At 45.2% G+C, this 15,347-nt stretch overlaps 1 protein-coding gene across 1 annotated transcript in view; it reads left to right on the top strand.

The window, feature by feature from the left end:
- Nucleotides 1-8,340: 8,340 nt before the first annotated feature.
- CDK13 (cyclin dependent kinase 13) overlaps nucleotides 8,341-15,347 on the top strand; it is a 59,421-nt gene continuing 52,414 nt past the window's right edge. The window contains exon 1 of the mRNA XM_074945310.1: nucleotides 8,341-9,545. Coding sequence (XP_074801411.1) covers nucleotides 8,356-9,545 — 1,190 coding nt within the window. The 5' untranslated portion in view covers nucleotides 8,341-8,355. The remainder of the gene's footprint in view (nucleotides 9,546-15,347) is intronic.

Below are 15,347 nucleotides of genomic sequence, written 5' to 3'. Positions count from 1 at the left end.
CTGCAAACTTCTTGGGGCGGCAACTGGAAAAGTTGTTATAATACAATATCTCTTCCATCTCCAACTGTTGTGATTCTGTGAAGTCTAAGAACTTGTCACTATTAGATACATACTCGAAACTAATTTCTTTGATAAAAAAATCAGTCTTTACAGTGCCTAAATTGTTATAACCTCCTATGACTTTTCATTTGATATTTACTTCATTATGATTATTTACCTATCAACTGAAGTTTCATGATTCACTGACACCCTTGGACCTTCAAAAAAGTATAGGTCAACATTCTATTTTTTAAACATCTTTTGTCATCTGAATTTTCAGCATCACAAGTTTATTATCCACTTAATTTTCAGATTTCCACACCGACTCTTTATCCTCTTACTACTATTCTATCTTATCAAATCCTGTCTATTAAGTGCCGCACACTTCTTTCCAGAGTTTAAAATAGTTGAGTTATTAGTTGCCATCTTCTAAAACAGATGTCCCCAAACTGTGGGGTACACCCCCCACCCCCCAGGGGCATGTGGAGGAAGGTTTGGGTGGGTGCGGGGGGGGGGGTGGCAGGTGGGGTCAGCCCCCCTCAGGGGACAGGAAGAAAGGGCAGGCCACTCCGCCCCCAGTTCTGCTCCAGCTCTGCCCCTGACCCCAGCCTCAGCACGGCACTGCACTAGGCAAGGGGCCTGGCTGCGGCTCTGCTCCTAGCCCCACTCCCAGGCTGCAGCTCCATTCCTGGCCTGTGGCCGAGGCTGGGTGCGGGGGCAGGAACAGAGCCGCTCCCAGCTCTTGGCCCCCGTTGCTGTGGCTCCATCCCTGGACCCAGACCCATTTCCAGTTGCAGCGCCAGCCTTGGCCCCTTACCCCTGTCTGTGCCCCCACCCCCTGAGCCATGGCCCTGCTTCTGGCCCTGGCTCCGGGGGGGGAGGGGGCTTGCAGACAGGGGGGCATGGACAAAGGGGTAGGAGGTGCAACCCTCAAAAGTTTGGGAACCACTGTTCCAAAAACTATTTGCTTTAAAGGTGCACAATGCTCAAGCCTGATATGACTTCGCTGCAAGTTACAGCAGAAATGTTGCTCTCTTGTTCCAGGATGGAAGATCTTTCTAAGCATCTGTGCTCATAATCTCAAGGAAATTGTATTCCATAATAAAGTTTGAAATCTAGTCTGAACAGCTCTTCTCTAATGGGTTTTTAATCATTTTAACTTTAAATGCTATCTGATCTGGTTGCTGGTGCTATAAGTTCATTACATTTGCTAGCCTTCCATTGTTGATTTGTTCTACAGTCATACCTTTCAGATGTTACAATTTGTTTCGCATGCATCAGACTTCTGCAAAATCACCCTTTTGTGTTATATCTTTCTGCTTCTGAGCATGTTTGTAAATGTATTTTAATATCATCAATAGCTGTGCCTGTTTTTGTATTAACAAAAAATGTTTCTGCTCCACATTTTCAGTTCCATCAGTTATAAAACTGCTATTACATGTAACAAGCGTTTTCATAATCATTCTTCAGTTTATGTTGCTATTTCTTTCTCAGTGTAACAGTTCTGACATTAGGAAAAAGTTACCAAATGTTCAACCATGATGATTACATCAATGAGTCCAACAGCCAACTCTCCGACACCACCTACTACAAAGAACTCAAAAGACCTTGCGCTACAATTCACCCAAGAATTTCAGGATATCAAATCCTTCCCCCAACAAAGCCCAGAGAAACTCTACAACCACCGTCCCCATGAATGCACTGCAGGGTCCTTCTACATGCTTCCCAGATAAACAAGGTAAACCCAGGTACCATATCTGGTCATAGCACTCACCGCACAAAGAGCCAGTTTTCTCCAGGAAACAACTGACTTCTTCCAGAAATGTCACAACCTTAACAGCCTCCCTTAGAACACTATATTCTTGCCACTATGGATGTCACCTTCCTACATACATCAACATCCCTTGCTATGATGGCATCGCTGCCTGTCTCAAATATCTACCAGATTATAGTGGACAGATACCTGCCCCAAACACATTGCCAACCTCATTATTTAATCCTCATCTATAACTATTTTACATTCAACAAACACACACTTTACCCAAACCCTGGGAACAGCCATGGGTACTAGAATGGCTCCCCAATATGCCAGCATCTTCATGGGCCACCTCAAAGAAGAATTTCTGGACAAATGCACCAGGAAACCAACGATATACCTGAGGTACATTGGTGATATTTTCATCCTCTGGACAGATGACCTAAACCCCTTCATAGATATCCATCACAACTTCAACCACCCACCCATCTCCCTCATCCATCAAACTCCCTCTAGAACACTCCCACCCAACATCAATTTCCAGAACTTAATGGTCAGCTTCAACAATTGAATCCTATAGATAACTATACACAAGAAACCTGTAAATAACCAATTATTGCCCAAGTGGCTAACGATGTGGGGAGATGGAGTTTGTTAATCCTCAGTTTGAGGTAAAATTAATGAATGTCCCTCCCAGAATTTTGTCTGTCCTGAGGCATCTCCCTATTTCTACTCCTCAATTTTTTTTAAAAAAATTCACTAATATTTTCCAGAATTTTCATTTGGGGTACAGGTAAGAAACCTAGACTGGCTCTGAACAAATTATAGGTCCCCCTATCTCTGGAAGGATTTCATTTTCCCAACTTGGAAAATTAGGTCTCTTTTTTGTTAAACCAGGCATTTTGTGGGTTCAGATTTACCAAGAATTGGTACACCCTCTCCCCGTTTCAGGCATTGTAGGATCAAATTATTATAGATTTGATGGCTCCAGAACACCCACAATAACAGCTGTGAAGCAAGCTTGGTCAAACTTGCGTGTGGAGTTCTGCTTCCCTCCATTCTTCCACATCAAGGGGGCCCTATGGAATAATCCAATCCTTAAAAGTGGTGGAAAAACCTTGATGTGGACAGATTGAATGAAGAGAAGAATTATGATGGTTGTGCACCTAACCTACAATTTAAACCATCCGTAGATCTTCAGCCACAATTTGGCTTTTCCTGCTCCAGAGCATGGAAATATCTTCAGGTAAAAAGCATTTACTTATGAATGTCGTTGGACCAAATGCACTGGGAATGCCAGAACCTTTATTACCTTGGAGGAAAATGTCCTGGATTTACTCAGGTATCAGTATCCTTTTACAATTTTCTGGTCCATAAAAATCTGCCAAAGATTGATAATGTATGACTTCCTTGGAATAGAGATTTGGATACACAACCATCTCCAACCTAATGGAATACAATTGTATCTAATGTTTAAAAAGCAACTATAAGTTAGAGAATATGGCTTATTCACCAAAAGACACTTTTTCGAATATACTGGTTCCCACACTGGGTAATGGTAATGGGCAAATAAAGGCTGACTGCTGTTGGAAACTTAACTTCTTCGGTCCTACATTAGCTCATATGTTTTGGGTTGCCCCGGTATCAAGAATTTCTGATATGAAGTGACTCAAAGGACCAATTTAATATTTGATATTAATTTGGAGCCCTCCCACTTAATGTTCACTCTTGGATATATTCCTGATACATAAAAGATTACCTGATAATAAAGCAGCGTGGTTTCAATGTGCAGCTTTGGTTGCTTTAAAAAAAATAAAAATAAAAAAAAATCCTGCAAAAATGGAAAAGTTGTTCCCCACCAAATATTCATGCCTGGCTCAGTGATACAGCTGACCTTGCAGCTAATAAATGACTGGCATTATGCAGAAAGGGAATGCCTGAAAAACTGAAAACAATTAAGCTGACCTTTTAGAAGTATATGATTAACATGGACCCTGAGAATAGATGTTGTTTCCCTTCCCCTCCCTTTATCTACTTTGTGTATTATAATGATTCTTATATTTTGGTATATGTATTAATAAAACCCATTGATCACTAAACACTCATTTTCACAGATTCAGTAATCACACCAGACCAACAGATTTCCTAGTGTTTTGCAACCAGGCTCTCAAATACCACAGAATATGCTCGGAGGAAAAAATCCAGGAGACATACCTTAACACACTTAGAACCGCCTTCACTACACCAGGATACTCCATCGGAGCAGCACACTGATTCATGGAATGGGTCCCCCAAATACTCCGCTTCAATGCAGGGGAAAAACTACTCCCCCCCCCCCCCCGCCACCTTTAGTCATCACCATCCACCCCACGCTGGAACCCATACGGGCTATCATCAAACAAGTACAACCCATACTCAATAGGGACCACTTCTGGAAAAGCAAAAAACAAAACAAAACATGTTTCTGCAATCCCCACTTCTGGCCTCCAAAACAACCCCCCAGGCTTGCCAAGCTCATCATCAGAAGCAAGCTCCCTACAGACCAGGACACACCAAGTCAAAGTGGCATCAGCCAATGCCAGAACAACAGATGCAAAACCTGAAGCCGTATCTCCACTGCTACAATGAGGAACACACCCCAGAACACACCTTTCACCACGTGTGGTGTACCTCGTCCAGTGCACTAAATACCCCAGTAACAACTATGTGGGTGAAACAAGACAATCACTATGCTCTTGAATGACCACTACAGCTTATGTTGGCATAACCTGTGTCATTCAAAAGGGTGAGAGTCACCCCCGAAGAGATATAAGACACACCGAAACAAGTGCTGGCGTGGACAGCACTATGTCAGTGCGAGAGTTTCTTCTGCCAGCATAGCTACTGATGCTCATGGGGGCTGAAGTAGTTAAGCTGACAGAAGAGCTCTCCCCCATTGGTTTAGAGTGGCTATATTAAAGAGCTTACAAAGGCACAGCTGCACCACTGTAAAGTCTCTAGTGGATTATGCTCATTACAATACACAAACCTCCTTTGTCCTATGACTGCAGATATTAACTGCCCACTTTGCCTTGAATGGTCTATACCATGTGTGCTACCTCCTTATTAAGCTTAACAATCTGTCTCTCACCCACCTTGTCTCTCTAATATCTTGGGACCAACACAGCTACAAAAACACTGCATACATAAAACTACTAGGACACTTAAGGCTGCCAGCTACTAAGAGCTGAAGGGAAACGCTTGACCTATATCTTCCCCCAAACATACTTTTTAAACTTTGTTGCTTGCATGTATATACCACCACAGCTTTGATTTCATACGGAACACTGTAGCACCATCAATATCTATTTTAGAAGTCAAGATTGCAATGCCCAAGTGTTCCAAAATCATGAGGCAGACCCCAGATTTAAGATATGATTTTAAACCAAAGAGTTTTAAAAATAATGCCTAATTCTACTTATTTTCTGGTTTTTATGCCTTTAGGACTTAAGTTTTCAATGTTTTTCTACTGCAACACAAAGGTTAAACAAATCTACTTTAAAGAACGCTAAGATACACAGGACCTGAACAACTGGTGCTTAAGACAATCACCAAATACTTGCAACAATCATGATAGTCACCAGAGTTGGAAAAAACCTAAGGCGCTTCTGTTTATATTAAAAGAAAAGGAGGACTTGTGGCACCTTCAAGACTAACAAATTTATTTGAGCATAAGCTTTCGTGAGCTACAGCTCACTTCATCGGATGCATTCAGCGGAAAATACAGTGGGGAGATTTTATATACACTGAGAACATGAAACAATAAGTGTTACCATACACACTGTAAGGAGAGTGATCAGGTAAGGTGAACTCTCCTGCTGGTAATAGGAAAAAAAACCTTTTGTAGTGAACAGTAGGGCGGGGATGGGGGGGATTAACATGGGGAAGTAATTCTACTTTGTGTAAGGACACATCCACTCCCAGTCTTTATTCAAGCCTAATGTAATGGTGTCCAGTTTGCAAATTAATTCCAATTCAGCAGTCTCTCGTTGGAGTCTGTTTTTGAAATTTTTTTGTTGAAGAATTGCCACTTTTAGGTCTGTAATCGAGTGACCAGAGAGATTGAAGTGTTCTGCGACTGGTTTTTGAACGTTACAATTCTTGACATCTGATTTGTGTCCATTTATTCTTTTACGTAGAGATTGTCCAGTTTGGCCAATGTACATGGTAGAGGGGCATTGCTGGCACGATAGCATATATCACATTGGTAGATGTGCAGGTGAACGAGCCTCTGATACTGTGCCTGATGTGATTAGGCCCTATGATGGTATCTATTCAGGGGACATGTGGACACAGTTGGCAATGGGCTTTGTTGCAAGGATAGGTTCCTGGGTTAGTGTTTTTGTTGTGTGGTGCGTGGTTGTTGGGGAGTATTTGCTTCAGGTTCGGGTCTGTACGCAAGGACTGGCCTGTCGCCCAAGATCTGTGAGAGTGCAACCTGAAGCAAATACTGACCAGCAACTGTGTTCACATGTCCCCTGAAGAGATACCATCATAGGGCCTAATCACATCAGCCACACTATCAGAGGCCATCATGTGTCAGCAATGCCCCTCTGCCATGTACATTGGTCAAACCAGACAGTCTCTACGTAAAAGAATAAATGGACACAAATCAGAGGTCAAGAATTATAACATTCAAAAACCAGTCGGAGAACACTTTAATCTCTCTGGTCACTCGATTACAGACCTAAAAGTGGCAATTCTTCAACAAAAAAACTTCAAAAACAGACTCCAACGAGAGACTGCTGAATCGGAATTAATTTGCAAACTGGACACCATTACATTACGCTTGAATAAAGACTGGGAGTGGATGTGTCATTACACAAAGTACATTACACTGTGTCATTACACCGTCTCCTGCTGGTAATAGCTCACCTTACCTGATCACTCTCCTTACAGTGTGCTCAGTAACACCCATTGTTTCCTGTTCTCTGTGTATATAAAATCTCCCCACTGTATTTTCCACTGCATGCATTTGATGAAATGAGCTGTAGCTCACGAAAGCTTATGCTCAAATGAATTTGTTAGTCTCTTAAGGTGCCACAAGTCCTCCTTTTCTTTTTGCGGATACAGACTAACATGACTGCTACTCTGAAACCTGTGTTTATATTGAAAATTTAAGGACAGACATTGTTAATATAGATAATTTAATGCCTCTGTTAAGTGGCGGCATCTCCCTGCCTATGGTAATGAGAACGCATGGCCCCTGTCCCAGTCCCACTGAGTGAAAACACAACGCACCAGGTGCCGGATTTCTCCCCCGCTTTTTTTTTTTTTTTTTTTACCATAGGCTGAGTGAGCAGGGAAACGTGTAGGAGGCGGCTCTTGTGCAAATGCAGCCCGCGGGCCTGGGCCAGGGATTGCAGCGCTGGCTACGCTCGGGCACTTGGCGGCTTGTCTCACGGCCTCAGCTTTCGAGCCGCGTGAGCGCGCACGAGGCTCCGGGCTCGAGAACGTGACCCGCGGCCAGCGACCCGCATTGCGTTACCCCGATCCGCCCCCGCGGCCGTTCAAACACGCCGGGTGGACAACGCCGCACGCGGTGCAGGGCCTGCCCCGTACCCAGCGCCGCCGTCTGTTGCCCGCCGCCCGGGATGGGCGCCACAGGCCCGGGCCTGCAGCCAGAACCACGGCGGGAGGAGGAGCCGCTTTCCCTCCAGGGCGAATCCTCCTAGGGACAAGCAGCGACGCCGCCTCGGCCCCCCCGGAAACTCTTGGATGACCTTTCACCTCTCAAAGCGGAAGCTGCTGAAACCCTTCCCCGCGCTGTCGGCGCAGAAGCGGATTGGGCTCTCCACCCGGCCGGAAGTCACGCGTGAAATCTTCCGGTCGTGACGTTCAGAGGAGTCTCTCGCGTGGTATCGATCGTCTCCCGGCCGGCGGCGGGCAGAAGGCTCGCGCTCGTGAACACCCCGCCCTCCCTGGGCTATACGCGCGTGCGCAGTGTGCGCCGTGTCCCCTGTGTGTGTGTGTGTCAGTCGCACAGCGCGGAGGCCTCTCGATCGCTGCCCGGCTGCGAGCGACGGAGGCACCGGGATCGAGCCGCCGCCAGGAGTGCGCGTGGCTGGGACACCTACGGCGCGACATTGACCCTCAGACTCAAGGAGGAGCCGGGGGTGGGGAGGCAGCGCGGCCCGCAGGCGCCGCCGGAGCGGCCGAGAGAGGCGAGCAGCCGCCGCCGGAGGAGGAGGAGGCGCGGGCCGGGATGGAGTGAGGAGGCCGCCGTGAGACTCTTCCGTGTTGCGGGGACAGCGGGAGGCCGGGCCCAAGAGCCTCCGGGCTCGTTGGTGACTGAGACCCCCCCCAGCCCCACCCCCCGCTGCTGCGGGGCGGCCCGAGCGCGGGGGTCGCGCGGCCCGATGTGAGGCGCGGCCGGGCGGGCGGCGCGGTCTGTGAGGCGGGCTGCGGGGCCGGGGTCTGTCTGTGCGCGGCGCGGTGTCTCCATGGCGCCGGCAGCGCCCTGAAGGCGGCGGCAGCGGGTTCGTAGGCCGCGTCCTAGTCCTCGGCCTTGAGTGATCTCGATGCCGAGCACCTCGGACGCGGCGCCAGCTGGAGGGAGCGGGGGAAGCCGGGGCTGGGGCGGCTCGGCAGCGGTGGAGGCGCCGGCGGACAAGAAGCGGCTGCATCACCGGAGACGGAAGCGCTTCGCGGCCCAGCCGCAGCCTCCCGCTCCGCCGCCGCCGGCTCCTCACCCGCTGCTGTTTCCGCTCCTGCAGCCGCCGCTCCTGCAGCCGCCGCTGCCGCCGCAGTCTCTGCTGTTCCTGGCGGCCACCAGCGCCTCCTCCTGCTGCGGGGACGGGGGGGAGCGGAAGCGGCCCCGGGGCAAGCGGCGCTCGGGGTCCCGGCACAAGCGGCGTCGGGGCCGCGGGGGAGGCGCAGGGGGCGGCGCCCAGGAGCCGGAGAAGCGGCGCGGTAGCGGGGGGCTGAGCACTCTGGTGGAGGAGTACGACGACGTGAGCTCTCAGTCCGAGGGGCTGGTGGGAAGCGGAGCGGCCGGACCAGGCGGGGCGGGGAGCGGCGGGGGAAGCCCGGCCTCCTCCTCCGGCGGAGGGAGCCAGCGGCCCCGGGGGGAGTCGGAGCGGAGCAGCCGGCCGCGCCGGGAACATCGCGGCAGCAGCGGCCGCTCCAGAGAGCGGCACCGGGAGCACCGCAGGCGGGGGGAGGAGAAGCAGCAGGAGGGGGCGGCGGTGGCCAGGGGGGGAGCCGAGGCCTCCTCTTCCTCCTCCAAGTCCCGCAGCCGCCACAATCAGACCGGGGGCCAGGACCGGGAGGGCCCCAAGAGCAGCAGTGGCGGCGGCAGCGACGGCCGCAGGAAGGGCCCGGCCGCCTCCCCCGGCACTGGCAGGAAGGAGCGGGAGGGCAAAGCGCACAAGAGCCGGACTAAAGCGGCCAAGGAGCCGCCCTCGGCCTACAAGGACCCGCCGAAGGCTTATCGGGAGGATAAGGCCGAGCCTAGGGCCTACAGGCGGCAACGTTCGTCCCCTAGCCCCGGCCGGGACGACAGCCCCCCGTCGCACAGGGCCTCCCAGAGCCAGAGGAGCCGCAAATCGCCCAGCCCCATCGGCGGGCGCTCCCCCCTCAGCCCCTACAGCCGCCGCCGATCCCCTAGCTACAGCCGGCACAGCTCGTACGAACGCGGCGGGGATGTGTCGCCCAGCCCCTACGGCAGCAGCTGGCGCCGCTCTCGGAGCCCCTACAGCCCCACTGTCAGGTGAGTTGATGTTGGAGGTATGATGCTGTGTGTATGTCTACGGAGAAGAGTGATGGGGGCGGGAGGGGGGTTGTATCCCAGGGGCGTGGGGGATGCTTTGGCCTGAATAACTTGGGTGGGGAAACGGGGAGATTTATATCTAATTTAGAAAAAAAAATCCGTGGCTTTGTCTTCTCCCATCCTATTGGGGAGAAGGAGGGGAAGAGACTATGATATACTAAAATCACCCTCCTGCCTTGCCCCCGGAGCAGGGGAGAGACCATAATGTAACAAAGTGGACCTGTCACATCTACCCCTTTTTCTTTTGTAGAGAAGAGCGATTGTAAAGGTAAAATCTCCCATGTGTGTGGGGGCATGGTTATAAACTTCCCATTATAATGTTATCTGGAGGGGGAAATCACCATCCCCCACTGTGGGTAAGAACTCTGGGGTCTGTTAAATGTTGTAATCAGCAGATTTCCCTCATAAGCATCCTGTTCCTATCTAACCCCAGAGATAGATAAATGTTAAATTCTTTTATAGCTTAGTTCTTCTTTTAGCACTGAGTTAGTTAAAAATTAAATTGAATAAAGTATGGGTCATTTAGTGTTTGTACTTGTATAAATTATTAGTGCAAACTAATTGTTTTAGTAGAAAAAGAGGCAATATTAAATGCTGCAAAGGAATTATGCATATTTCACTAAGTGCTTATTTTTTTAAAAAAAATTATGCTTAGGTCCTTATCCTGCAAAGATTTACTTTTGTGTTTAACTGCATGCACTGCAAGTAGTTCCACTGACATCAGTGGGCACTTGTAGTGCAAAAAGTTACGTGTGTGTATTTTGGCAGGGTCAGGATCTTACTCTGCTTAATGTATATGCTAACTTGATGGCTAAGTTTTTTGGTTTTTGTGTATGCAGAAAAAAATGCCTTCAGTAATGGCTGAGTATTGTCAGGTAGAGTTATCTACTTTTTGGATTTGTATTTATTAACAACTTGTTTTTAATTAACTGGATTTTTGTGAGGGCTATGTGTTTGGCCTGTGCGTATTTCCAAAAGAAGAACTATATTTGTAATAAAAGAATCTTGTGATGGTCTTGGATCAATACTTTATGCACCAGTTTGTAACAACTTTAAGATAAATTTATTCAGGTTCTAAAAATATTTATATTTTTAAGTTTTACCACTCCATTGACAAGAATTCCGTCGACTCCATGAAAAACAATTTCATGCTCCTTCTGATGGTTCCGTGTCAGTTAACACTTTGACCAGCGCTCATTGAAAATGGTGCATGTTCTCTGAGCCATCCTGGCATTCTACTGAGGCTTGTCAGTAAAATCCACTTTTTGGATGGGCACTAAACATTGAAGTGGTTGAGTAACACAATTTGTATCTTGTATTATGTTGGGAGATAAAAGAAAGATGTTTTTTAAAAATAAGATGTATTTGAAGTTGCAATTGTGAAACATCTTAGTAAACTTCAGAACATTTCAAAACAGGAAAAAGTATTCATAATCTGAACAAGGACAGTCATTCAGATGAAAAGTATTTGTCATTTAAGAGTGTTATAATTGGTTAAAGAAACGTTTTTAAAAATGGTCATGATTTAAGAAAACAATTGGATTTAGGAAATATTGATTGAATTCAGAATTGCTGAGTTACAAGCTGATGTGTGCACTGAGTGGAATTCTTTGACAATATTCCAGTCATGAATTGCCATAATATGCCATGGGGTTTCACCTAAGGAGTTGCCATATTTGATACAATTAGTAGTTCATCCCGTCCAGTGTTTTGTTTTAAAAAAAAAAAAAAAAAAAAACAGTTGCCAGTAAGAAATGCTTTAGAGGAAGGTGCATGAAACCTTGTAGTGGACAATTACAGAACAAAGTGGGCTTTTGGTTTGAAGTATGAGAGTTTCTATCCCTTAAATTAAAAAATTATCTAATATAAATGTCTGAATTGCAAATCTGATGGCTTGTTTTCCAGAATTTCTCTGACTTTTTCTCCAGTTCATCTGTGATTTCTGTCCAATCTCTTACTATATACAGAGATACTTCTGTATTTACTAATTTCCCTAACAGATGTCGTCTTTCTGACTTGCTGGAGGAGTTGGGGAAGCCAATGGGAGACTGCATTTATAGAGACATTGAGGGAGGAAAGGATAGCCTTCTGATTAGGGTTGGACCTAGGAGATCTGGGTTAAATTCCATATTCTGCAGTTGACCGTGGGTGGGTCATATATTCTCTTTTTGACTGTTTCTTGTCTGTAAAATGGGGATGATACTTCCCAAAGTGGATGTGAAGATAAATTCATTAATGCTTGTGCAGTGCTCAGATGCTATGATGATAAAGGGCCACAGAAGTTCTTGGGTATACTTGAGTCATCCTCAGCACCTGCTTGCTTTTCCATCAGCTCCTGTTTTAACTAAACCTCCCCAAAAGTATTAATTTTCTGTCCTGGGGGTTCTTTGCCTTTAACACACAATAGGTCTGTAGCTTGAACTTTGTCTTCAATTCATCCCTCTCTAAAATGTCGCATATAGGGCATGTCTAAATCTTTCAGTTTCTCCCTGCGCAGCATCTCTAATATCTGGCTTTTCCTTTTTGTCATCATTATTAAAACTCACATTCAGGCCTGCATTACTCATGTCTTAGCTATTGCAACCTCCTCTCTGGCCTTGATATATCCTATTTTGCCCCATTTATATGCATTCAAAATGCTGCTCTAAACATCATTTTGTTTGCCTGTTGCTGGGGCAGAATATAGTGTATTTTCAATGCTTCTGTTCTTAAATCTATCTTTCATATTGAGGACAGCAGCAAGGATTAATAATGGCCAACCTGGTTTCAGTTTGGGTCTTAACTAAACAAGAAAATTGAACCATTTTAACTTTAAGCCCCTGTGTACACATCTTTATTTTAGTTGGAGTGGCTTATTTCAATTTAATTTAAACTGATACCTAATCAGCTAAATGAAAATAAGCCTGGTTTAAACCAAAATAAGTGTCCATATAAACTTTTGTACCAGTGTAACTAAATCAGTTTAAAATTGCATATTCCTTGTGTAGACAGAGTCTAAAAGTTTTACGGTCTTGGCCAAGGGGATACGAGGCTTCTTAAGTTGCTTGCTGGAGCAGTTGGGCCAGCCAGTGGCAGAACGGCCACAGTATTGATAGGGAGTTTTAAGAGCTGTCTCATTGAGATGTTTCTAAAAGAGCTATTATTTAGGGCCGGGCTTTTCAAAGGGGACTATGGGAGTTAACCACCCAAATCACCTTGAAAGATAGAAATTAAGATCGATCCACTCCAGTGCATTGTTACTTTTGAGAGTATATCTTGAATATGTACATCAGTTACCAGTCCATCCCACTCACAAATCTCTGGGAGTCTGGATATATAGTCTGTTCAGTGTCCAACTTGCTTTATGGGAAAAGGTATGAAGAGAAGTTTCACTGTTTTGAAGGTATTCCTGTTGTGGGCATATCAGACAATTCTGGGTGGTTTTCATCTGCCCCAATATAAATATAATGCTCTAGTTTATATATTTTCATTTTATGGGTCATTTTTGGAATTATGTAAATAAAATTGAAGGTTATAATATGAATCTTGAATCAGTTAATGTTGTGCATTTCTTAGTCTGTTGCATAAATGAATGATGCTTTGCCACATAAGTTGGAAGGGTTTGCTGCATAGGTTAGGCCATAGTTGCATGGACAAGTGTAATGCTTTCATGAGGGCATCAGCTTCTTAGGGCATGTATGTTCTTGACCTGTATGATATAAAGCAGTGGTTCTCAAATTTCATTGTACTGTGACCCCCTTCTGACAACAAAAATTATTACATGACCCTAGGAGGGGAACTGAAGCCTGAGAGTGGGCCTGCTGTCCTGGGTGAGGGGCCTATAACCTGAGCTCCACTGTCCAGGGTTGAAACCAAAGCCTGAGCCCCGCCATCTAGGGCCAAAGCCTGAGGGTTCGGCTTTGGCCCCCAGGACATCTAACACCAGCTGTGGCGACCCCATTAAAACAGGGTCGTGACCTGCTTTGGGGTCCTGATTCTCAGTTTGAGAACCGCTGGTATAAAGTCTTCATTCTGGGCTCGTGTCTAGGTGTAATGGTGTTATGATAGTAAGCTCACCTTTCTCTGGCTTCTAATCTGTTTCCTAATGGTAATGCCCTAGAACTGCAAAGAGTGTGCTTGCAGTAACGCTACATTGCTGTCTGACTGTAGCAATTTTGGTATCTAGGGACGGTGAAAATGAAGATAATGTGAATAAACTTTTACAGTGCTTTAGGTATTTTGTCTTCAAGGCTTGGAAAAAGGATTACGTACTTTTTCAGCTAGATGACTGAACTTCCCAGCCAGAAGCTTTATATAAAATATTGGGGATGGAGAAGAAACTAATGAGGACCAGGGACACAACAGCTCCAATGACTTCACTAGGGTATAACTTAAATATGCAGCAGCAGCGTGAAACTGACATGATACTTGTCTGCTCACAGAGTTCTGAATTGCAATTGTGAAATTGACTAGTATCTTGTCACTTTCAACCTGTTGCTGCTTCCAGATGAGCTCTGAGCATCCACAGACATTGGATCAGTTTACCTATGGTTCACACCTGGAACTTCATCTTTGCAACCATAAGGGCTAGAAAGTTAGTTTTCATTAAAAACCTTAAATTCTACAGATGCTGTTTAAGCTCCATCACTTGCCAGTGAAAACTTTCAACTCATTGCCAATGACTAGGTGAATTGATTTTTCAAGACCTGTTGTTCTTGGTCTGAATGAGATCAGTTTTAGTGTGTCTTTGCTGGGGTGGGAGACAAATGAACATCAGCTATTAAGATACTACTTGAAATAATTGGTAGTGTTGCTTATGTTTTTGTTTTGTCTATATTAACAGAGTTATTCTGTAGGAACTGATTGCATATTTAAGATAATAGAAGAATGAGGATATAAGGTATTTTCTGTAGCAACTAGATTGAATTTTGAACAGTGTAGTACAAAAATATAAGTTATATTAACAAAACCATATTGTGACAAACTTTTCATATCTGTATTAGAGCATTTAAACTTTGTCTAGTAACTGATTCTGATGTGTTTTACAAAGCATGGAATTGTAAGACAAGATCAAGTAGCTTCCCATGACTTCGCTCAGGTAATCCAGGTCATTGTAAACTGTGTGATCACACTTTCAACTCACATAATCTAATATGTGTATAATTATTTTATTTCACACTTAGGTACAGGTACTAATGTGTTTGAATATTTCATACAATTAAAATAAATGGATGTTTATATTGGGAATATTACATACAGGTGATTGCATCAGACCTTTGGTGTTGCACTGGTTATAGACAAAATTAAAGGAATGTGATTTTTTTTTTTTTAGCCTAGATGTTTTTCTATTTGAAGGATGGGGTATTCTAAAAATAATACTTGATATTAAAATTCTCTTTAGAACTGAGCTTTCCTCAAAAAACTTAAAATTTAAAACTACAATTCTTTTAAGATAGGGAATGGAAGAGCTTTTAAAAGTTCTGAATGTTTGTTCTTTTACCTAATTTATATCTATCTGATGTATATCAAGGACCTCTGTCATTGTGGTGTGAGTTCTGAATTCCGTATTTAAATTTACATCGTTACTTGTAATGGACTTAGGTTTTTACCTCTCATTTGTTCAGTGGTTCTCTTTTTTTGTTGTTTTTCCTTATCTTTGCTTATTATGGGACGGATTTTTGCAAAACAGTTAATTTTGCAAAGCATTCTGAAAATAGGCCTGAGGTCAGTCTAATCTCTGCTGGTAAATAATTCCATGAGCAA

The sequence above is a fragment of the Natator depressus genome, chromosome 2 (genome assembly GCF_965152275.1).
Source record: "Natator depressus isolate rNatDep1 chromosome 2, rNatDep2.hap1, whole genome shotgun sequence".
Lineage (NCBI taxonomy): Eukaryota > Metazoa > Chordata > Testudines > Cheloniidae > Natator > Natator depressus.
The sequence above is the reverse complement of the archived record's forward strand: the minus strand, read 5'-3'. Positions and strand labels throughout refer to the sequence as shown.